Consider the following 23,502-nt stretch of genomic DNA (forward strand, 5'->3'; position numbering starts at 1 on the left):
AATTCTCAATAGATCACCAACTTTATCATCCACAAACAATCTCCACACCATGACTGACCCTGCATTGTGCTTCACCACTGATGTCACACACTGACTCTTCATACATTCTCTACAAAATTGATGAACAAACATTGGATGATGGCTTCCAAATACTTCAAATCTAGATTTGTCTGTGAATAATACTGTGAATCATTGCTGCATTATGCATTTTTTGTGTTGCTGTACTCACTGCAATCTTTTCACCTAATTTTGTTTACATAATAAAGGTAATTTGGCTGCTATGCATTCCTTTAAATCTTATTCACAAAGATGATGTTGCTCTGTTGAGACAGAAGTTGGAGCTACTCACATAATATTTACTTCCTCATGAATTTCATTCACAGTATGAGAACTCTCATGTTTGCTCTATACACATATGAACTGTTCTTCCCTGTATGATGTTACTTGGGGCCTTCCTGATCATGAAACACTTGCACTGGCTCCAGTTTAGATTGATCCTCTGCAATGTATGCACCACTGTGGATTGAGCTGTGTGAACTTTTATTGCTGTTGCCGTACTAGAACAACATTCCTAATACAGATCTACAATTACAGCACGTTTTTCAATATAAATCTCCTTCTTTTGTACAATTAGGAGGTAATATTGTATGAACCTGATCAGGTATAGAAACACACTGGTAGGTGCACACAATATACTCTAAACTAACAAACTGATTGCTGCACAGACAGCTGAAGGAATGAGGCCTGTTTGAATGGAACCATTTTAGGTTAAGACGAGTCAATGTTGTTGTTGATGCTCATCAGTGTCCTTCTATGTGAACAACCAGTCAAATACACAACAGAGACACTTAGTCTTTACATATTTATACTTGTTTTATTATCAGAATGGGGCTATGGCAGAAAATTCAAAATGAAATCCTTGTTTTAACCACAAATCCATAGTTGTGATAGGTGATTGAAAACTTTTGGCTGGTAATGTAGATGAAGATGAGATAGAGGGTAAGAAGATACTGTGAGAAGAATCTGACAGTGCACTGAAAGACATAAGTCGAAAAAAGGCCCGTGGAGTAGAAGACATTCCATCAAAACTGTTTAGACAAGAAGAGAATATAGGGTTTTCAAATGTGGTGCTACAGAAGAATGCTGAAGATTAGATAGATAGATAGCATAACTAATGGAAAGGTAATGAATGGAACTGGGGAGACAAGAAATTTGTGGCATAGTGGGACTACTAAAAGAAGGGATTGGTTGGTAGGACACATTCTGGGATGCCGAGGGATCACCAATGTAGTATTGGAGAGAAGTGGAGGGGGGGGGGGGGGGTAAGACTCGTAGAGGGAGACTAAGAGGTAAACACAGTAAACAGATTCAGAAGAATATAGGTTGCAGTAATTATCTGGAGATGAAGAGGCTTGCACACAATAAAGTAACCTGGGAGCTGCATCAAACCAGTCTTCAGAATGAAGACCACAACAACAACAACAACAGCAGTTGTGTGAAGTAAATGTTTTATTTAAAGTGTTGTATAAAAGTAACAGGTGAGTAGTACTAGAGAATGTACAGTTGAGCTTTTCAAAGAAGCTGTTTTTCTACTAATAAATATGCATAAATTAATCTAGAAGTAATTCCCATTATTATCAGTGTGGGTGGATAGCCATAAATTGTCATTAGTTTATTTTATAGAAGTGGCTGCTTATGCAAGTTGTTGTGTAACATGTTTCATGTCCCTGATGTTGTCCTTCATAAAGGGATTTACAGAACACAATGAATGGATGAATGATTGAAAGAGTTTAACTAAAGAATACGTTTGCAAAATATGTAAAGTATTTGAAACAGAGAGCTGTTGCTTTACCTGCTGCCTTCTGGAAACTCTAGGATTATATGAAATGTCTGATGGTGTGCTCTGCATAACAAGTCATCATATAAAGGCTACAAGGAAGGTAGGTTATAGACTAATGACCTATCAACTAACTGTCCACTGGGCTGAATGGCCACCGCCAAACTGTAGCCGAGAAGAGGATTGATCACCCAATGGCAGAACACACCACTGAGCACAACATGCTCAAGTTCAATGGCTCCTTCATAACCTGTGCAATCTAGATCCTTCCCTGCAGCACCAGCTCTTCTGAACAACACAGATGGGTGTTATCCTTGCAATATATCCTTCACTCCCAAAATCCTCCTGGCCTCAATATCCACTAATTCACTACACCCACACCACCTAACCAACAGTCTCTCCTTCCTCTGTCTTGTCAGTCCCTCCCAATCTGTACCCCCACATGATCATGCACTGCACAAGCTCACTGGCTCTGACACCTGTGTGTCGCATTCCTTTCCTGTAAACCTGCTGCCTCTCCCTCCAGCATTCCTAAAATTTTTCATTCTTTTCTCTGTGTCTGTCAATGAGTCAACACTTCTGCTATTTAGTGAGTGGTCTCCTTTGGTCCTAAGTTATTTACATTCTGCCAGAACTGTCCTCATTATATCTGTCAATATAGAGGTAATTAGAAATGGAGCTCTAGCTCAGTTGGACATGGGTGAGAAAGAACATATTTAACATGCAACAATGGTACATGAGAAATTGTATTCATGTTTAAACTAGTTTGTAGAAAATTTTGTAGAAAATCTTTACGCCAACTTCTTCCTAAGACAGATAATAACCAGATGAAACATAAATGAAGAAGAGTGGTTAATATCTGGGATATATCAACACAAAAACATTGTAATAACTTCAAGTTGAACAAATATATTTCAAGGAAGAAGCAATACATGAAAGTCACAGATCAAGTAAACAGAGTAAGACGTGTGTACACTTTAACAGTCAAATCATAACTGAGTCCAGGCCTAGCGGCCGCTGGCTGGCTGGCCGCTTAGGTGGCACTGCTGCTGCATGGCTGGTAGACAGCGCCGCATGTAGAGGACACGCGTAACTGCGCGGCGGCACTTTGAAAGATCGGTGAGTCACAACACTTTTCCCCCCTTGGAATTTTTTGCACAGGTCTTGATGGAGGCGGCCTGTAGATTGCTAACATCCATAGGTGTTGTTTGACTGGCCGTAAAGTCTCGAGGAGGAAGTGTCCCTGATGATAATGGGTCGAGATGACAGGAGACGTGGGGGTCAAATCTGCTGGGGCCCTGTGCACCAATCTGCCTATTGCGCTAAGTCCGGTTGTTATAACAGGAGACATGGGCGATGTGTCCACATCTGTAGGAGAAGGAGGCGAGTAGAGTTGCTCTGACAGATGATGGTCATCTTGTTCCTGCATGGGCACGTCTCCTGGCGTCAGTTCTTGTGCTGGCACCGATATGATGGTGAGAGGACTGCGTTGTGAGTAATGAGAGATTCCAGTATCCCGAGCATCAGGTAGAGCCGAAGGTGGTGTAGCAGCATCTGGAACAGGCATTGCCGGCACACGAGGCCAAAGCTGGTCTGAATGACGCACTGCAACACCCGTGTCCATCTGGATTTCATACAGGCGCTTGCCATGGTGTTGTAAGATGCGGCCAGGACTCCGTTTTGGCCGCCTGCCATATCCCCATACCCATACAAGGTCGTCGGCGGTGAACCGGCCAAGCGAAGCCACCCGAGGCCGTGAGGTGGAAGGCCACAGAAGATGAAGTAGCGTGCGGGGCTGACGGCCATGTAAGAACTCAGCCAGGCTGTGGTCACCCATGGGGGTGAAACGGTAAGAAGCCAGAAACTGGAGAAGCACATCATCAGCAGAAGAAGTCAGGAGTTTCCTCATCTAAGCCTTGAATGTGCAGGCCAGTCATTCAGCCTCACTGTTTGACTGTGGATTGAATGGAGGGGCTGTGACATGTATGACGCTGTGACGGGCACAAAAATCCGCAAAATCGGAAGAGGCAAATTGCAGATCATTATCTGTAACAAGAATAGAGGGAAGGCCTTCCAAAGAGAAAATGCGAGCTAGAGCATTGGTGGTTGCCGCGGTGGTAGGCGATGTGCAACGGACAATGAAACGAAAGTTAGAGTAGGCGTCAATAACGAGAAGCCAATAAGTACCTAAAAAAGGTCCCACGAAGTCAGCATGAATATGCTCCCAGGGCTTCTCAGGCGAAGGCCACGGTGACAAAGATGACTTCGGAGTGGCGGCCTGTGATGCACAAGGGCCACGGGCAGCGACCATGTGTGCAATTTCAGAGTCAATGCCGGGCCAGTACACATGACAGCATGCCAGAGATTTTGTGTGAGAGACACCCCAGTGCCCTTGGTGAAGGAGGCGTAAGACTGAAGCATGCAAAGATGCAGGTACCACAACACGCAGCGAAGCATTGTCGATGGAAAGGAGAAAAACACCATCCCTAGCCGTGAGGCTGTAACGCAAAGCGTAGTAGTTCCGCAACGGATCAGAAGTCTAAGCGGATGGATGATCTGGCCAACCCTTCTGAATACAGCGAAAAACCCGGGAGAGGGTAGGGTCAGAACCCGTAGCAGCCACCAGCCAGTCCCCGGTGATGGGGAACCCGTCCACAATCCACTGCTCGGCAACATCCAGGCGGAAACACAAAAGTTCGTCCTTTTGAATGCCAGATCAGGACCCATGGGAAGGCGAGACAGTGCATCAGCATTCGCATGTTGAGCAGTTGGCCGGAAATTTATCTCATAATTGAAACGAGACAAGTAAAGAGCCCAACGCTGGAGGCGGTGTGCAGCCTTGTTGGGAAGTGACGTCGATGGATGAAACAAGGAAACAAGTGGTTTGTGATCCGTAACAAGATGAAATTTGGATCCATAGAGAAAAACACCAAACTTATGAAGAGTGTAAATAATGGCCAAAGCTTCTTTTTCAATTTGAGAATACTTTTGTTGGCCATCCGTGAGTGTTTTAGAGGCATAAGCAATGGGTTGTTCAGAACCTTCAGAAAAACGGTGCGCAAGGACTGCACCGACCCCGTATTGAGAGGCGTCCGTGGAAAGAACAAGATGTTGACCAGGTCGATAAGTAGCCAAGCACGGGGCCTGTTTCAGCATAGTCTTCAATTTCTGGAACGCCGCATCGCATGACGCGGACCACTGAAAAGGCATGTTTTTATGCAACAGGCGATGCAACAGCAAAAATTTTGATTTCTGAGGATTACACTTAAGACCGGCAGTCTGTAAGACATGGAAAAGTGTGCAGAGATTTTGAAGATGTTCGTAAGTGGTGGAGCCAGTGACAACAATGTTGTCGTGGTAATTTATACACCCTGGAACAGTGAGCAATAATTGTTTCAAGAATCGCTGAAAGAGAGCAGGGGCGCTAGCAACCCCGAATGGCAAATGTTGGTATTGATAGAGGCCGAAAGGCGTGTTAAGGACCAGAAACTGCCGGGAAGCAGCATTGAGAGGAAGTAGATGATAAGCTTCTAACAAGTCAAGTTTAGAAAAATACCTGCCTCCAGCAAGTTTAGTGAACAATTCTTCAGGTCGAGGCATAGGGTAAGTGTCGATGAGGCATTGAGCATTTACAGTGGCTTTGAAATCACCACAGAGACGAATATCACCATTTGGCTTAGCAATGACAATGATAGGAGAGGACCACTCACTAGAAGTGACAGGAAGCAAAACCCCTGAAGCAGTGAGATGATCCAACTCCCGTTTGACCTGATAACGAAGCGCCAAAGGAATGGGCTGAGCCCGAAAAAACTTAGGCCGAGCAGTGGGTTTGAGCGTGATATGAGCTTCAAAGTTGTTTGCACGGGCCAACCCAGGAGAAAAAAGGGATGAAAATGTCGTCGACAAGGCATCCAGTTGAGCATAAGGAATAGCATCAGAGACGATATTGACAGAGTCATCTATGGAGCACCCAAAAACGCAAATGCCATCGAAACCAAAAAGATTCTCTGCATTACTATGGTTGATCACAAATATGGGAACAGTGCGAACGACTGATTTGTAAGATACCTCAGCATCAAATTGTCCCAAGAGAGAAATCTTCTGTTTATTGTAAGTCCGTAATTGCCTAGTGACAGGTGACAGGATTGGAAAACCCAACTGAAGATACGTCTGAGAATTGATGATAGTGGCAGCAGAACCAGTATCCACCTACATGCGAACATCTCGACCAAGTATTTGGACAGTGAGGAATAACTTCCCTGAAAGGGAAGAAGTACAATTGACAGACAACACAGAATCAGAATCAACCTCATGTTCATGAACATCATGTATGCGGTTGGATTTGCAAACGGATGATACATGACCCTTTTTTTTTGCATTTTTGACACACGGCCCAACGTTGTGGACAATCTTCTCGTGAATGTTTCATAAAACACCGTGCACATGAAGGAAGTTGCCTTGGGTTTTGCTGCAGTTTCTTAGAGGTCTGTTTATGGTTTGGCCGAGGCTGCGCTTGGGAGCGTACTGCGGCCACGTCGGCCAGCGAGGACACGCTACACGCTTCGTCAACATCGCACAGAGGTTTTATTTCCCCAACATTGCCCCATGCCTCTATTTGCGCTCCAGCGGCGCAAGAAATTTCAAAAGACTGAGCGATGGATAGGACTTCATCTAGAGTCGGATTTGCCAACTGAAGGGCACGTTGCCTAACTTCTTTGTCTGGCGCCGATTGGATAATAGCATCCCATACCATGGAATCGGCGTAGGATTCTTTGTGAACTTCAATAACAAATTGACACTTTCTACTGAGGCCGTGAAGTTCAGCAGCCCAAGCATGATAGGATTGATTCGGTTATTTTGACAATGATAAAAGGCAACACGAGAGGCTACCACATGCGTTTGCTTTTGAAAATAGACGGACAGAAGTGAGCATATTTCAGCAAAGGACAAAGACGCAGGATCTTTCAAAGGAGCCAATTGTGACAACAACCGATACATTTGAGGTGAAACCCATGAAAGAAACAGAGACTTACATGTTTGTTCATCGGCGACATGAAATGCCAAGAAGTGCTGTTGAAGACGTTTTTCGTAATCAGACAAGTCTTCCTCCGTCTCGTTGTAAGGAGGAAAAGTAGCTAGAGACACTGACGAGAAACACCTCGCATTTGATGCCGCGACAAAATCACGAATCGCATTTGTGAGAAGCGTTTGCTGTTCTATGAGACCTTGCAATAGTTGCTCTATGTGGGTCAACAATGTAACCGAAAAATCACTACCTCGTCGCCAATTGTAATAACTTCAAGTTGAACAAATATATTTCAAGGAAGAAGCAATACATGAGAGTCACAGATCAAATAAACAGAGTAAGATGTGTGTACACTTTAACAGTCAAATCATAACTGAGTCCAAGGCTAGCGGCTGCTGGCTGGCTGGCTGGCTGCTTAGGTGGCGCTGCTGCTGCATGGCTGGCAGACAGCGCCACATGTAGAGGACGCGCGTAACTGCGCGGCGGCCCTTTGAAAGATTGGCGAGTCACAACAAACATTTTATTCAGTGATTTGCCTCAAAGAGTCAGGTGATTTTCACTATCATGCAGGTTCAAAACAGTAAAAAAACATGCTGACAGTCAACATCTTCTATAGTATTGATTAACCTATGAAATCTTAGCATTAAAAATCAGCCTTGAAAATTTCTGCATTAATTCACCAGTGACATATGAGATGATGGTGTCAGCGACAGTGACACTTGATTATAGTCTGTTTTGATTATAAAAGCCATGTCTTGGTCAAATACTACTTTATTTATATTGATAACTGGTTTCACCTTTGCTGCGATAGTAAAATCTAAAAGTTACAGCAGCCATAGTTAGGAACATAGTCAGTACATAGGATTTACAGAACAAACTGAATCAATTCACCTCAATACTATACCAAAATAAAACTATATGCTGTAATAAAAAAAGTAACTGATGTACTGTCTGTGTGCCCATATGTTGTTGCTGTAATTTTTTGATATGATGATGGCTACAAAGCTGAAACTAGTTAACAATTTTACTAAAGTAGCATCTGACTCAGACATTGACTTTTATAATCTGATCCAATACAAAGGTCACAGGTCTCCTACACAGTTCCAGACAGCTTCATTTCACAAATTATATTCTGTATGCTCTATGTATGGCTGCTTAATGAATCAAATCCATACAATACATTATGGCCAGGAGACACCACAAAATATAGTACAGAACAGAATATTAGCTGTACAAACATCTAACATAACATATGACAAAATCTATGTACGTATTTGTGCATATTTAAACTACCTGTAAGGTGTATTTCCCACTGAGGCAGTACAATACGTGTGGTATGATGCTTATCAATGCAATACTCATGTTTCCACTTGGGCAATGTAACAAGCAACAAGACAGCACGAATCTACATCTACATCTACATGACTACTCTGCAATTCACATTTAAGTGCTTGGCAGAGGGTTCATCGAACCACAATCATACTATCTCTCTACCATTCCACTCCTGAACAGCGCGCGGGAAAAATGAACACCTAAACCTTTCTGTTCGATCTCTGATTTCTCTTATTTTATTTTGATGATCATTCCTACCTATGTAGGTTGGGCTCAACAAAATATTTTCGCATTCGGAAGAGAAAGTTGGTGACTGAAATTTCGTAAATAGATCTCGCCGCGATGAAAAAGTCTTTGCTTTAATGACTTCCATCCCAATTTGCGTATCATATCTGCCACACTCTCTCCCCTATTACGTGATAATACAAAACGAGCTGCCCTTTTTTGCACCCTTTTGATGTTCTCCATCAATCCCACCTGGTAAGGATCCCACACCGCGCAGCAATATTCTAACAGAGGACGAACGAGTGTAGTGTAAGCTGTCTCTTTAGTGGACTTGTTGCATCTTCTAAGTGTCCTGCCAATGAAACGCAACCTTTGGCTCACCTTCCCCACAATATTATCTATGTGGTCTTTCCAACTGAAGTTGTTCGTAATTTTAACACCCAGGTACTTAGTTGAATTGACAGCCTTGAGAATTGTACTATTTATCGAGTAATCGAATTCCAACGGATTTCTTTTGGAACTCATGTGGATCACCTCACACTTTTTGTTATTTAGTGTCAACTGCCACCTGCCACACCATACAGCAATCTTTTCTAAATCGCTTTGCAACTGATACTGGTCTTCGGATGACCTTACTAGACGGTAAATTACAGCATCATTTGCAAACAACCTAAGAGAACTGCTCAGATTGTCACCCAGGTCATTTATATAGATCAGGAACAGCAGAGGTCCCAGGACACTTCCCTAGGGAACACCTGATATCACTTGAGTTTTACTCGATGATTTGCCGTCTATTACTACGAATTGTGACCTTCCTGACAGGAAATCACTAATCCAGTTGCACAACGGAGAAGATACCCCATAGGCCCGCAGCTTGATTAGAAGTCACTTGTGACGAACGGTGTCAAAAGCTTTCCGGAAATCTAGAAATACGGAATCAACTTGAGATCCCCTGTCGATAGCGGCCATTACTTCGTGCGAATAAAGAGCTAGCTGCATTGCACAAGAATGATGTTTTCTGAAACCATGCTGATTACGTATCAATAGATCGAATGCATCAGTGGCAGCATGCATTATAATTTCTTACAATGTGTGACAAAGGATAATGTTCCCACACAAATTTCGTGAACAAGTGGCAATAATGGCATTGATTCCATTGCATTACATGAATTAAATCACATTACCATTTTGGACAGTCACATTACTGGAAACGGTGATATTTACACCAATAAAAGTTAAACACTAAACCAACCAGGTTAAGTAAGCACTGCTCTAAAATGGGTTGCTGGATAGTATGAGGATGAGTTATCAGTAGAAGATTAGTTTGTTTTATTATTTTTCAGAAGAATTTTCAGATACAACTACCAAAAATAACAATCAAGATGGAACAATGAAATTAACGAAATTGTATGTGTAAAAGGAAATTGTTGGGAATGAAGAAGAATGACATGGGTTATCTTCAGTCAGAAAGATTCCCAACAATTAGTAATAAAATGATATTTAATAAATATGAAGAAATACTCGATGATGCTTCTTCTTGTGAAATATCCAGCACAATTAGTCATTTGAAATTATTACAACTCCTCTAAAATATTAAAGTCCTGTCACTATGCCTCTTATACATGGCTCAGTGCACTGAAGAGAATTATCCACCATAGCTCTGTGATCCGGTAATGACAAAGCATCAATCAGTCGCTATCCACAGATGCCTACAGGTTGCCAGCTGTGGCCCTTGTCAGACTTCAGTATAGCTCGTACTGCCAAACCATACGGCTGCTATGCTGCAAGTGTTTTGAGCACAGCTTATCGATTGTAGTGTAGTTCTCTCTGGAGTCATGGGTAACGTCACAACAGAAATGCATATGGCAGCTCATATTCAGCCTTTTGTAAGATCTCATATTTTGCTGTCTTGGCCAGTTCCTTTACCAGGCTAATTTACAAAATAATTAGCCATTGCATCTCTGCTTTTTATTGCTGACATATTTCTTTCTGGGGGATGCAGTCATATAATTAATTAGGAAAAAAAGAAATTATGTCATACTGCAGTTAAATGCCCTTTATTTTATTTTATTGCAGCCTGAGGAAACTTCTTTTTTTTCTAACTGAAGTTTAAGTGTAACAAAGTGACACTAAAAATGATGCAATACTATTTTACTGTAATAATTTTTTTCAAATATTTAGTTCTGCAACCTGTTAGGATATGACTAGTTCTTATACACAGAAACTACCATACACTGAGACCCTTATGGGACTTCATGAAAAACATAGCAGAAAAAATGCAAAATCAGAACAAGCATAACTATTTCTATCTTTTGTTAATGGAATAAATCACATTCACCTGATAGGACAACTCCTGGATTAATTATATTTTTTATGATGACAGGAAGTGCTCAAATAACAAGCCTCTAAAAACTGCAGAATTGCTTAAATGCACGACAGATATCAAATGAGACACTTAACACCCATAAAAAAATTAAAAAATAGAGAAAATAAACTTTTGAAGTTGATATGGTCTATCTAGCCAGGCATCATATGTAACACTGGTCTATTTATATTATCCATACTACTATATAAAGACATGTTATTGTTCAATGTTGTTACTAAAAATCTCAAAGTTCTTGACCAATTTATTTCAGACTTTTAACATTACTCTAATAAGTGGTTGGTGGGTATAGGCTTCATACATTTTTAATATATATTGATGAAAAATTGCAACACCAAAAAGGAGATGGGCGAAATAAACGAAAGCTGGCAGGCCTGTTTCTACGTCTGAAAGATGATGTCTCTTCAAATTTCATACCATTCACATAAGAGTGGTGCTAATAGTGCCACTGTGGGGATGCAAATCAGATTTGATTTAAATGTATGGTGTAAAGATCATGAGTGTTAGTTATCTTTGAGATTGGATGTGGTGGCAAAGACACCATTATCAACATGTCACTGAGTTTGACTGAGATCTTATAATAGGCCTACAAGAAGCTGGATGATCCTTCTGTGATCAGAAAGACTTGGCAGGAATGTAGCCACTGTACATTTTCGTTGGCAGTGGTCGTCACGAGAATGTACAGTTGCAAGAGGACGAGGCTCCAGACAGCCATGTGGCGCTACCGAGAGGGAAGACCACTGTGCTCGGTGTGTCATACTGCATCTGCAGCTGCAAGTTGGAACCACAGTGACATAGCAAGCTGTTACAAATTGGTTACTCCAAGGGTAGCTCTGAGACAGATGCCCTGTAATGGGCATTCCACTGACCCCACACCACCACCATTTGTGACTTCAGCAGTATCATGTGAGAGCTCATTGGAGGACAAGGTGGAGGTCTGTTGTGTTTTCTGATGAAAGCTGCCTCGGTGCCAGTGACGGTTGTGTGTTGGTTAGGAGAAAGCCAGTTCAGGGCCTGCAATCAATCAGTCTGTGTGCTAGACACACTGGACCTATACGTGGAGCTAAGGTCGGGGGTGCAATTTCGTATGACAGCAGGAACACACTTGCAGTTATCCCATGCACCCTGACTGCAAATTTATATGTTGTTCTGGTGAATCGGTCTATTCTGCTGCCATTCGTGAGCAGCATTCCATTGGGTGTTTTCCAACAGGATAACACTCACCCACACATCGCCGTTGTAACCCGACAGAGTATCGACATATTGCCTCGGTCTGTTTGATCACCAGATCTGTCTCCAATTAAGCACATTTAGGACTTCATCACGTGACAACTCCAGCGGCATTCAGAAACAGTATTACCTGTCCCTGTATTGACCAACCAAGTGCAACAGACAGGGAACTTCATCCCACAAACCAATGTCCGGCACCTGTACAAGATACTGCGTGCACTTTTGCGTGCTTGTATTCAACATTCTAGTGGTTACACTGGTTCTTGATGAACCAGCATTTCACATTTGCAGTGGCTTATCTTGCACTTACATTAACCAGTGATCTTGCCATGTTACTCAATTAAATATATTACCTGGACAAATGTTTTCCAAAAATTTCAGTACTCTATATTAATTATTTTTTGGTGTAGAGATTTTTTTCTGTCAGTGTAAATATACCATATAATGACAAAACATTTTTGAGTAAAAAACTTGAAAAGTTCTTGACCGATTTACTTCAGATTTTTACACGATATCCTAAGAAAGATTGGGACGGACATTTTTAAATGTTTGTGGTATAGCAGTATATAAATAAAATCTGCACTACTATTGTATAGTGTTGTTACCAAATATCTCCAAAAGTTCTTTGCCTATTTTCTTCAAATTTCTACATGATACTCTAATAAATGTTCAGACAGACATAGTCTACATAAGAAGAGGAAAAGTCACTAGCAGAACTCTCAGAAAGTTCGTGACCAATTTACTTCAAATTTTCACTCATTACTCTAATAAACATAACAGACATATACTATGTATTTTTATGTATATGGTATGTAAATATGTACGTATACTATATAAAGAGGAAATATCATTAGCAAAAATTGTGCAATGTTTTCGATTGATTTATTTCAAATACTTACAGGATGTTCTCATAAATATTTGGACAGACATAAGCTATTTATTTTTTGTGTATGTATATATATAAGTGAAATGTTAGCAAAAATCCCAGGAAGTACTTGGCCAATTTACTTAAAAATCTTCACATTAGATAGATAGAGATCCAGTGATCACAGGCCCTGCAAACCATGCGCTGCTTCCACATATTGCCTCCATTCCTTCCTGTTTTGTGCCCGACTCCTCCAGGTGTCTTCAGTTCCCAGGGCTGCTAGCTCCTTCGCCAGGTCGTCCGTACAGCGCTGCTTCGGTCGTCCGATGGGGCGTTCGGTTTTTGGTTTCCCCTCTAGTGCCATCTTTGCCTGTCTTCCATCTAGCATACAGGCAACATGGCTACACGGCCCACCCATTGTATTCTTTTACTCTTTATCTTCTGTAGAGTAGTTGGTTCTTGCATCAGAAGGTATATATCGTCATTTTTCCTCCTCCTCCATTCTCCGTTATCTAATACTGGTCCACATATCTTCCTAATTACTCTGCTTTCAAATATTAATAGTTTTTCTTTTTCTCACTTAGTCATTCTCCATGTTTCTGAACCATACATTACTACTGGGCATATCACTGTGTTGTAGATTTTCATCTTAGTGTTCACTGAGATCAATTTAGAGCCGAGCGTCTCTCTGAGGGAATGCGTACATTTCATTCCCACAGATATTCTTTCCTTGATGTCCATTTTTATGTTGTTGTCTGTGGCAAGCCAAGATCCCAAGTATTTGAACTGGTGTACTCTCTTGAACCTCTTGCCATCTGTCTCAAGAAATTCTTCCTGCTCTTGTCTTCTTCCAAATTGCATGAACTCTGTTTTGTCATCAGTCTTCTGACTGGTTGGATGCAGCCTGTCATGGATTCCTGTCCTGTGCCAACCTTTTCATGTCAGAGTAACACTTGCAACATACATCCTCAATTATTTGCTGGATGTATACCACTCTCTGTCTTCCTCTACAGCTCCGTCTGGTACAGTGGAAGTTATTCCCTGGTGTCTTAACACGTGTCCTACTATCGCCCTGTCCCTTCTTCTTGTCAGTGTCCTACTATCATCTTGTCCCTTCTTCTTGTTAGTGTTTTCCATACATTCTTTTCCTTGTCAATTTTGCAGAGAACATCCTCATTCCTTACCTTATCAGGCCACCTAGTTTTCAACATTCTTCTGTAGCACCACATCTCAGATGCTTCGATTCTCTTCTGTTCTGGTTTTCCCACAGTCCATGTTCACTGCCGTACAATGCTATGCTCCAAACATAGTCTCCAAAATTTCTTCATCAAATTTAGGTTCAAATGGTTCAAATGGCTCTGAGCACTATGGGACTCAACATCTTAGGTCATAAGTCCCCTAGAACTTAGAACTACTTAAATCTAACTAACCTAAGGACAACACACACACCCATGCCCGAGGCAGGATTCGAACCTGCGACCGTAGCAGTCCCGCGGTTCCTGACTGCAGCGCCAGAACCGCTAGACCACCGCGGCCGGCTCAAATTTAGGCCTATGTTTGATACTAGTATCTTTCTCTTGGCTAGGCATGCCCTTTATGCCAGTGCTAGTCTCCTTTTTATGTCATCCTTGCTCCTTCCGTCATGGGTAATTTTGCTCCGTAGGTAGCAGAATTCCTTAACTTCATTTAATTTTTTATCATCACCTTGAATTTTAATTTCACTTTTGAACTTTCCTTTTATTTCTGTTATTGCTTCTTCAATGCAGACATTGAACAATAGGGGCAAAAGATTACATCCATGTCTTACTCCCTTTTTAATCCGAGCACTTCATTCTCGGCCTTCCACTCATATTGTTTCCTCCTGATTATTGTACATATTGTATATTACACATATTTCATTATAGCTTATCCCTATCTTCCTCAGAATTTTGAACATCTTGCACAATGTTACATTGTCAAATGCCTTTTCCAGGTTGACACATCCTATTGAAGTGTCTTGATCTTTCTTCAGTCTTGCTTCCATTATCAACCACAACATCAGAACTGCCTGTCTGGTGCCTTTGCCTTTACTAAAGCCAAACTAATCATCATCTAACTGATCCTCAATTTTATTTTCCATTCTTCTGTATATTTTTCTTGTCAGCAACTTCGACGCTTGAGCTGTTAAGCCGATTGTGTGATAATTCTCGTCCTTATCAGCTCTTGCAGTCTTCTGGATTGTATGATAACAGGACATTTAAACCATTAGACAAATTGTTTCTCCCATTTATATTCATTATCCTTATATATAGTTTTAAACAGAAATTGTATATACAGCTATGCACTGTTTTGTTTTCTTCCTTGCAGTTGACTTAATAGAAAATAGGAAAGTCCTATTTATGGTTTATCAGATTATGATTAGAATAGTACTATAGAATCTGAATTGTCCGAAACTTTCTAATCCTGCAGGAAAAGAGGAGACTGACAGGTAGGGGGCAGGAAATGTACTGTTCCCAGAGTACCAAAGGGTCATGCTCTCAGTTTGTTGGAGGAGTTAAAAATGTAAAAAAAGCAAGAAGAGTTTGGAAGATAGCTCAGTAGACAGAACGATTTTACCGCTAAAGCCTGCTTAGTCTTTTTTGGCAGTGTCTTACATTAACAATTTAAAACTCCTATAATGTATACCTTTCTTAGTCGTTACCTTGTATGATATATGCTTTATTTTGTTATACTGCTCTCATCACTTTCCTTTTTGACTCTCTCTACAATTTATGAGGCTTATTTGGAAAGTAAAGTCCAATTTCTTATAAAACATAAACCAATATAGATTTTTTTTTAAATCTATTTTTAATTAATTCCTTACATATTTATCTTCCTTATATTGTTGGTCCAAAAAATCAACAGCACAAGCCATTCTTTCCATTTTGTGTTTCTCAGTAAGCAACCTGGGAAACCAATGTGCACACAACTGGAAAAATTGCAACTTTTCATAGACAGTTTTGTGCAAAGTTGTTCTATCCACATTTGGAAATTCTGATGGCAAAGTTGAAATTGTGAACTGATGGTTTACACAAATCTTTTTGTGTACTGCTTTGACCACACCTTCTGAGATCACTAATCGTTGGACTGATCGCACTACATAATGGACATTTTCCTATCCATCCTTGAAAGCTCTCACCCTTTTCTGCACTTCACCGTCACTTGTTGCATTGGGGCCATACATCTCAGTTATCTGTTGACAAATTTCTGCTGCTACATCATTCCTTGGTGTCAGAAACTGAATCACTGACCATATCTCACTGTTGGCAGGCTGAACAGTTGCTCTAAAGATTTTGAACTGAGACTGTAAACAGCAGCTTTGATGATAGCAGTACAAATGGCATTGTTTTATGAGCAAGGTATGCCAGCAGTCAGTGCAAATCTGCATCTCAATGTTCGCATGATATTGGATTAGTTATGGTGATTCGGACCTTACTTTCAAATAACCTGCATATTATATTGGGTGTCTTATCTTATTAATTGAGTGACACAATGTTTTCTGGTGTTTGTCGTGATGTGGGGTATGAGGGGCCCCTCTGGTCCCAATGTCTCTTTGGTCAGTACTTGCCTATGTCACATCTGGAAGGCTTTGCCAACAGAGACCACTGATTACCTCTTCTAGTCTTAAATTTTGTATTCATTTTCATCACTTTCAAGTAATTTTGTTAGCTCTTTGAACTTGAAACATGGGTGTACTAATACTGTTATCTAAGGTTACTGCCTCAGTTTTTCAGTGATACATTGTCACTCAACTGTTTCCTTTTTAAGAAATTAAAAAAAAAAAATGTTTCACTTATTGATTTTTGATGTACTTCATTTTATTATTGTAACAAATTATAATAAATTTTATTTTCAGAAAAGTTTTTTGCTTAATGTATGTTTTTTTAGTTAATTGTATGTACATATATGTCAAATATGCGTGCAGCAGTGACAGCTGATGAGTTTTTGTAGCGACACCTGATGAGTTTTTGCAACTGTACGCCAGTTTGCTGTGAACAGTGATGCCTTTCACATTGTGATTCTCCTGGCACTGTGGTCTGGTCTGCACTGTATTATTGTACCTGTTTAATGATGCCAACCTAACTTTGTTTATATCTTCTGACACTGCCACTTTGACTTTCATGTTAGGATAACATAAAGCTGTTTCTCTTTTATTTGGGTATGTTTCATCACATTTTTAAACTAATGTTTCCACTAGATATGAAATTAGTCCTTTTTTGTTATTTCATAATTTGTTGTTTATAAGATGTAATTTGTCTAGCAGTTGCAACTGCTTTCCCTTTCCAGACAGATAAGAAGATTGTCAATATGGACTGAAATTAATAGTCTGATGACAATTTGTTGTGGTCATATACTGGAATTAAAGAAATTTAGTATCAATGTGTTGGCAGGAATTGTGTATGGCAGACTCGTAGGACCATACACTTAGCACACAAATTAAGAGTTGCTGTTTATCCTAATTTCTACCCAACAAATTGCAGAAATACAACACTTGTGGCACAATAGAGTGTAACCTAATTTTCTGCACTTCATATGACAGTGTCTAAAGTAAATGTTTAATGAATGATGAATTGAACAGAGGAGATCCAGCAGCATGGCCTCCCCATTCATCTGACCTTAATCCTTTAGATTTATGGCTGTGGGGGACATTTAAACTCATTGGTGTAGTCTTAGATTAGATTAGATTTACTTTAATTCCAATTGATCCATAGTAAGGAGGTCCTCCAGGATGTGGAATATGTCAGGAAAACAATAATACATGACAAATATTTACAACTGAAACAAATAAGCTAATGTACCTTCCACAGGTCCCAAGTGGAATGATCGTAATTTTTTTTAATGAATGCTATATGGAAAAATCATTTTACAAACACTAATGCACTGAATTTAAAATAAAAAAAGTTTTTTTATTTAGTTATGAGGTAATAAACATGTAATATAACTACTACAATACTTATTTACAATGAACACGTTACTGCACTGCGATGGTGCAGAAGTTAGATTGTACTCACTCACTCACTCACTCACACACACACACACACACACACACACACACACACACACACACACACACACACACACACACTTGTTTACAATGAACACATTACTGCACTAAAATGGTGCAGAAAATATATACACAAGTTCGTTGGTCCTACTGAGAAATTCATCAATAGAGTAGGAGTTGGCCACCAATAAATCCTTTAGGCTTCTTTTAAAGTGAATTTCATTTGTTGTTAAGCTTTTTATGTCTGCTGGCAAGTTATTGAAAATGTGCGTTCCTGAATAATGCACACCTTTTTGTACAAGAGTAAGTGACTTTAAATCTTTGTGAAGATTATTCTTATTTCTAGTATTGATGCCATGAATTGAGCTGTTGGTTTGAAAAAGTGATATATTTTTAATGAAAAATTTCATTAAGGAATAAATATTTTGGGAAGCAGTAGTTAGTATCCCTAGTTCCATAAACAGGCTTCTGCAGGATGTTCTTGAGTTCACACCACATATATCTCTTACTGCACATTTTTGTGCCTGGAAAACTTTAGCTTGGCTTGATGAATTACCCCAAAAAATAATCCCATATGACATTATGGAATGAAAGTAAGCATAGTATGCCAGCTTTTTCATTTTTGTATCCGCTATGTCTGACACAATTTGCATTGCAAATAGAGATTTGTTAAGACACTTCAGCAGTTCTGAGGTGTGCTTCTCCCAGTTGAATTTATTATCAAGCTCTAATCCTAAGAATTTAACACTGTCCACTTGTTCTATCTGCTTGTCATTGTATGTTAGGCATATACTTGTGGGACACCCCTTACAAGTTCTGAACTGCATGTAGTGTGTTTTTTCAAAGTTTAGTGACAAAGAATTGGCTAGGAACCAGTGATTAATGTCCACATATATTTTATTAGCCAATCTTTCTAAAACTACACTTGATTTGCTATTTATTGCGATGTTTGTATCATCGGCAAACAAAACGAACTTGGCATCTGATAATGTTACTGATGAAAGGTTTACACCCACTGACAATCTGCACACATTACAGGAGCATGTGACCCTTTCATGTGATCAACTCTGCAGGCAGCCAGCTGTGTTTGCAGAAGTTCATGATTCTTTGAGAAGGATAGCTGAAGAATGTGTACTGCCTGTGTATTAATGGACAAATGGCTATTGTAGCATAACTTCTTTCTAATTTTGACCAGAACTGTTTCTTGTACGAAAATATCCTGCATATTTAAATGGTTATAGAGGAACATGAGGCATAGTATATTGTTTGGCTGAGAGACTACTATACTCATTGACATTAGGAAGGCAATATGATTGTCTTTGAATATGGTTTGATGTTTGATGAAATTGCAACCTATATTGGAAGTACTACTTCTACACAGATGGATGTGTAGGATTATGGTGCAGAGAGAATCATACTAGAAATCAACACAGTAGTAGACCACAAAGGCATTGTCAAAATGGAATGACAGATATCTCAGCTGTATCAACAGTGATCTGTAATGGCATTTCATTGTGGTTGTTAACAGAGTACCTTCAACTGCCACCTAGACTACAGCACCAACCACTCAGCAGTGTGCCAGCAACACAACAGCAGAAGATCATACCTCCAGTTGCCAAGGTACCAGGTGGTGCTACGCCCTCTGTATATGGCACTGCTACTGTTGGCACTATCTTGCCTCCATGAGTCATGTGTCACCACCACAATTTCTTTGTATTCTTCTGCGAGATGGCTTTATAGGATAATGTCTGTCAGCTATTGAGTTAACGTGGGGAGTTAACTGTTCTCTGGACTTTTAGGCTACCCTGGCCAAGTACTCCCCCAGTCAAAGTTCCATTCACTGAGCACACAGTACACTCTGGGCTTTATCACAGGCATACTGCGGCTGTCCAGTCAGGGCCTACTGACTTACATGTCACATCCAAGTTGCTGAGTCATCACAAGTGCGTCAACCATGGATGACATCCATGTATGAACATTTCCTGGCTAGGTCAGTGGTACAATATTAGGGCAAACTAGGTAGTGTCACTGACTATTTCAGCATACACAGTATGGCTCACATTTTCTAAGAAACTGTTACTGTATTTGTTCAGAATACTGAGATAAGTTCCATTGATCTTTAGCTATTTGGGCACATCCATTAATTAGTGGCATGAATCACACATGGATGATACATCAGTTGGCAATGAGGGTAAAACTTTTCTGCAACATTCTCATTTCACCAGTTGGTGACATCCTTCACATTGCGGCCCACGACCCACCATGTCTCATGCTGCTGGCCCTTGTTCCACTGGCCTGCCTCATGCCCCTCTCTATCAGGCACTTTCCTTTGCTTTCTGTGTCCTTGGCACCTGTTGACACCATGAACTCTCCCTCTCTGTCACTTCACTCTCTTCCATTCCACTGGCCATGGCTTTTCCCTTGTTAACGGGTTGCCCTCAGTTGCTCTTTCCTTTCCACCTATCCTCTACACTTGACCCACACCCTTGGGGCCCGGCCCTCCATCCTCTCCTGGGCCTCTTCTTTACTGAGTGGGAGTCACATTCACCTCACACTCTTGCTCTCTTCTCCAACAGGTGACTTCTGAGCACGTGTCGTGCCATCTGCCAGACTCCACTGTGAGTCATCTCGGTCCGGTCACCACCCCTGAACATCTTTGGTCATGATTGTATCCTGTGACCTTAGGGGCCCCCTTCATCTGTGCAGAAAGCCTGCCTTTCCTTGTCTGGACACCCTCTGTGGCACACCGTCAGATTTCCCATGTACTCCTGTTCTGCGGTCCTGGAAGTTTTGCCGTATGGCCCAGCCACAGCAGATCGTGCCACCTTTGGTAGCCCAGTTGACCTTTCTCACTGACAGCCATGCACATATCTTATTTCCACATTCACTCTTCCCTATTCTCAGCCAAGTGGACTGCTCTTTCTTCGCAGCCACCTCAGTCCTGCCAGCCTCCAGTCCTCGCTTTTGGGTCCGAGTCTCCACTGCCGACGGCACTCCTCCTTGATGTCCCCACTGCCTCTCCCTTGGGGAAGAGGGAATGCAGTACCCTTGGTGGTCACCTACATCACAGTCACTGACCACCCAGGAAGATGGTTCCACCAGCTGCTCTGTATGAAACAACTCATTGTTGATTCAGTTTTGGTACATATTTCTCATATTGCCATCATTAAGCAGAAATCTGTCTTCTATGGCCCATCCACCAGCCACACAGCAGTATACTGTGTGTTGCTACCCTTCAAGTAAGCCAGCAACACAACTGTGGAAGATCACGCCTCCAGTTGCCACTGTATCAGTGGCGCTATGCTTACTGTATATGGTGCTGTGCTTGCCATTTGTAGTGCTGCTATTGTCGGCACTATTTCGCATCCCCGAGTCACGTGATACTACCTCACTTGCCTGGTATTCTTCCACTGGATGGCCAGAGTGCCCTGTTAGGACAGACCAGGCAATATCAGTGACTATGCTAGCATAAATTATATGGATTGTACCTTGTAAGAAACTGTTACTGTAGTTATTCAGAAGACTAATAAAGTTCCTTTGTTACTTGGCTACCTGTGTACAGCCATACACTAGTAGCACGCATCACACAAGTAGGTCAAATCAGTTAACAGCATATTGGAGCACTACAGTTGGCATGCCATTGTTCATCCTTCACAGTTTACCAGTATATGTTGCGTCATTGACTATGTGCAATGACTGCAGTGTGCCAGATACCCTGATACTAAATCAGTGATGCCTGCAGGTGCAGTGTCTCCCATAGTTCCTGGAATAGTGAACTCTTAAACTTCAACAATTACCTCTATCACCTAGCATTTTTCTCATAAATATTGCATTGTTTTTTTTTACTTTGTACTGTTTTGTATGTTATTATAACAAGTACTTGCTAGTGTTGCTTGTTAATACTAATTTCTGTTTGTCTTTTGGAATTATTTCTAGATTTTATCCAATTGGAACTGAGGTATCAAGAATAATTCAGAAGGATCTCATTCTGTCTGGTTATCATGTCCCAAAAGGTGTAAGTAGATATCAGTTTAAAGTTTTTATTATTGAAGTACAGTGTCCTCAATAACATGAATAAATCATTTTTAGTATTTTTGGTGTGCTGCATTCAGTACCATATAGATTTGGTGCCGTTTCTTTGCTGTTTGTAATATTCTCGTTTTTTGCCAGATGTGTCTCTTGGATCTGGAACAGTTTTTATTTTTTCTGGAATTTTATTGTGTAATACGACACCCAGATGAGTTATATCCTGGTTTGTGGCTGAAATTTGTCTATACCTAATTGCTTCAATTATCTTAAATTTTCTTTTCTCAGCAGATGATTGATTGAGATAACATACACAACTCTTAAATAAACTTTCAAATGGTTACATTAATAGATTTTTTCCTTATTTTTCCCAGGAATATTTGTAGTGTGTTTTTTTCCCATTCTACTTTCTTTGCTGTGTTGATTCATACTTTATCTCTATTGTTCAAATTTAAAACTTTAATTTTTAATGAATTTAAAGTTTTTATTATTGAAGTACAGTGTCCTCAATAACATGAATAAATCATTTTTAGTATTTTTGGTGTGCTGCATTCAGTACCATATAGATTTGGTGCTGTTTCTTTGCTGTTTGTAATATTCTCGTTTTTTGCCAGATGTGTCATTGAAATAATGTTAACAAGGAATCTGTTTTTTCCCCTTGGGCCTCATTTGCTACATTTTGGTCTTTACTTCCACTCTTCATTGTTATTATCCCTTTTATGAGTCAGTCACAACTCGTTAATTCAGTTTTAGTACATATTTCTCATACTGCCATCATTAAGCAGACATCTTTATACACTTTTTTATTTGTACTTTTTTAGGAATGTTTCTCATCTGTTTTCACCTAACAAATATATCTCTTCAAGAGATACAGTATCAAGTTACTTGATACTGTATTGTTCCTTCTTTAGATAGTGCTATCTCTTCCTTGTTCATCTAGTTTGTTGTTAGTCACCAGATATTCTGTCATTGAGGTGTAACTCCTATTTGCCCAAGTATACTTGTGTATTTGTAAGTTTTAATTTATTGAATGTTACAGAGTTTATAAGTATGTTTCCCTTCTTCTTACATGTTATTTCTCTGTCAGGTACAAGGAAATTTGGTGTAATGGTATTTGTATTTATTTATTTATACTGTGGATTACATATTGTACAAAGTACACATGATATAGGACAAGTCATTTTTCTTAACAAATATGTAGTTTGGAGAAAAAAAAAATAGGCAATGGACTGCCATTTAAAAAATGTACACAAAATTGTTCATTGATGAATATAGTAACTTCACATACAGAGAATACAAACAATTTACATGGGGAACTAAGAAACATGTAGGCAATGTAGTGCTACTTTAAATTTACACAAATAATCACTGAGATTACAGAATAGTGAAAATGTCAACTGGAAACACAACAGAAGGACAATGTCATTTAAAAACTACATTAAACATGAAACTAACACTGAGATTTCACAGACAATTAAGTTTTAATACTAATAGAATGTGTACTTGTACATTCAAAAGCGAGTTGAAAAATTTTGGGAAGTGAAACTGAAACATA

The 23,502-nt window shown here is 40.1% G+C and overlaps 1 protein-coding gene across 1 annotated transcript in view; it reads left to right on the forward strand.

Moving 5' to 3' along the window:
• The window catches only part of LOC126248532 (probable cytochrome P450 CYP44), a 256,791-nt gene that overhangs the window by 176,635 nt on the left and 56,654 nt on the right, over positions 1 to 23,502 (forward strand). The window contains exon 8 of the mRNA XM_049949589.1: positions 21,858 to 21,936. Coding sequence (XP_049805546.1) covers positions 21,858 to 21,936 — 79 coding nt within the window. The remainder of the gene's footprint in view (positions 1 to 21,857; positions 21,937 to 23,502) is intronic.

The sequence above is a fragment of the Schistocerca nitens genome, chromosome 3 (genome assembly GCF_023898315.1).
Source record: "Schistocerca nitens isolate TAMUIC-IGC-003100 chromosome 3, iqSchNite1.1, whole genome shotgun sequence".
NCBI lineage: Eukaryota > Metazoa > Arthropoda > Insecta > Orthoptera > Acrididae > Schistocerca > Schistocerca nitens.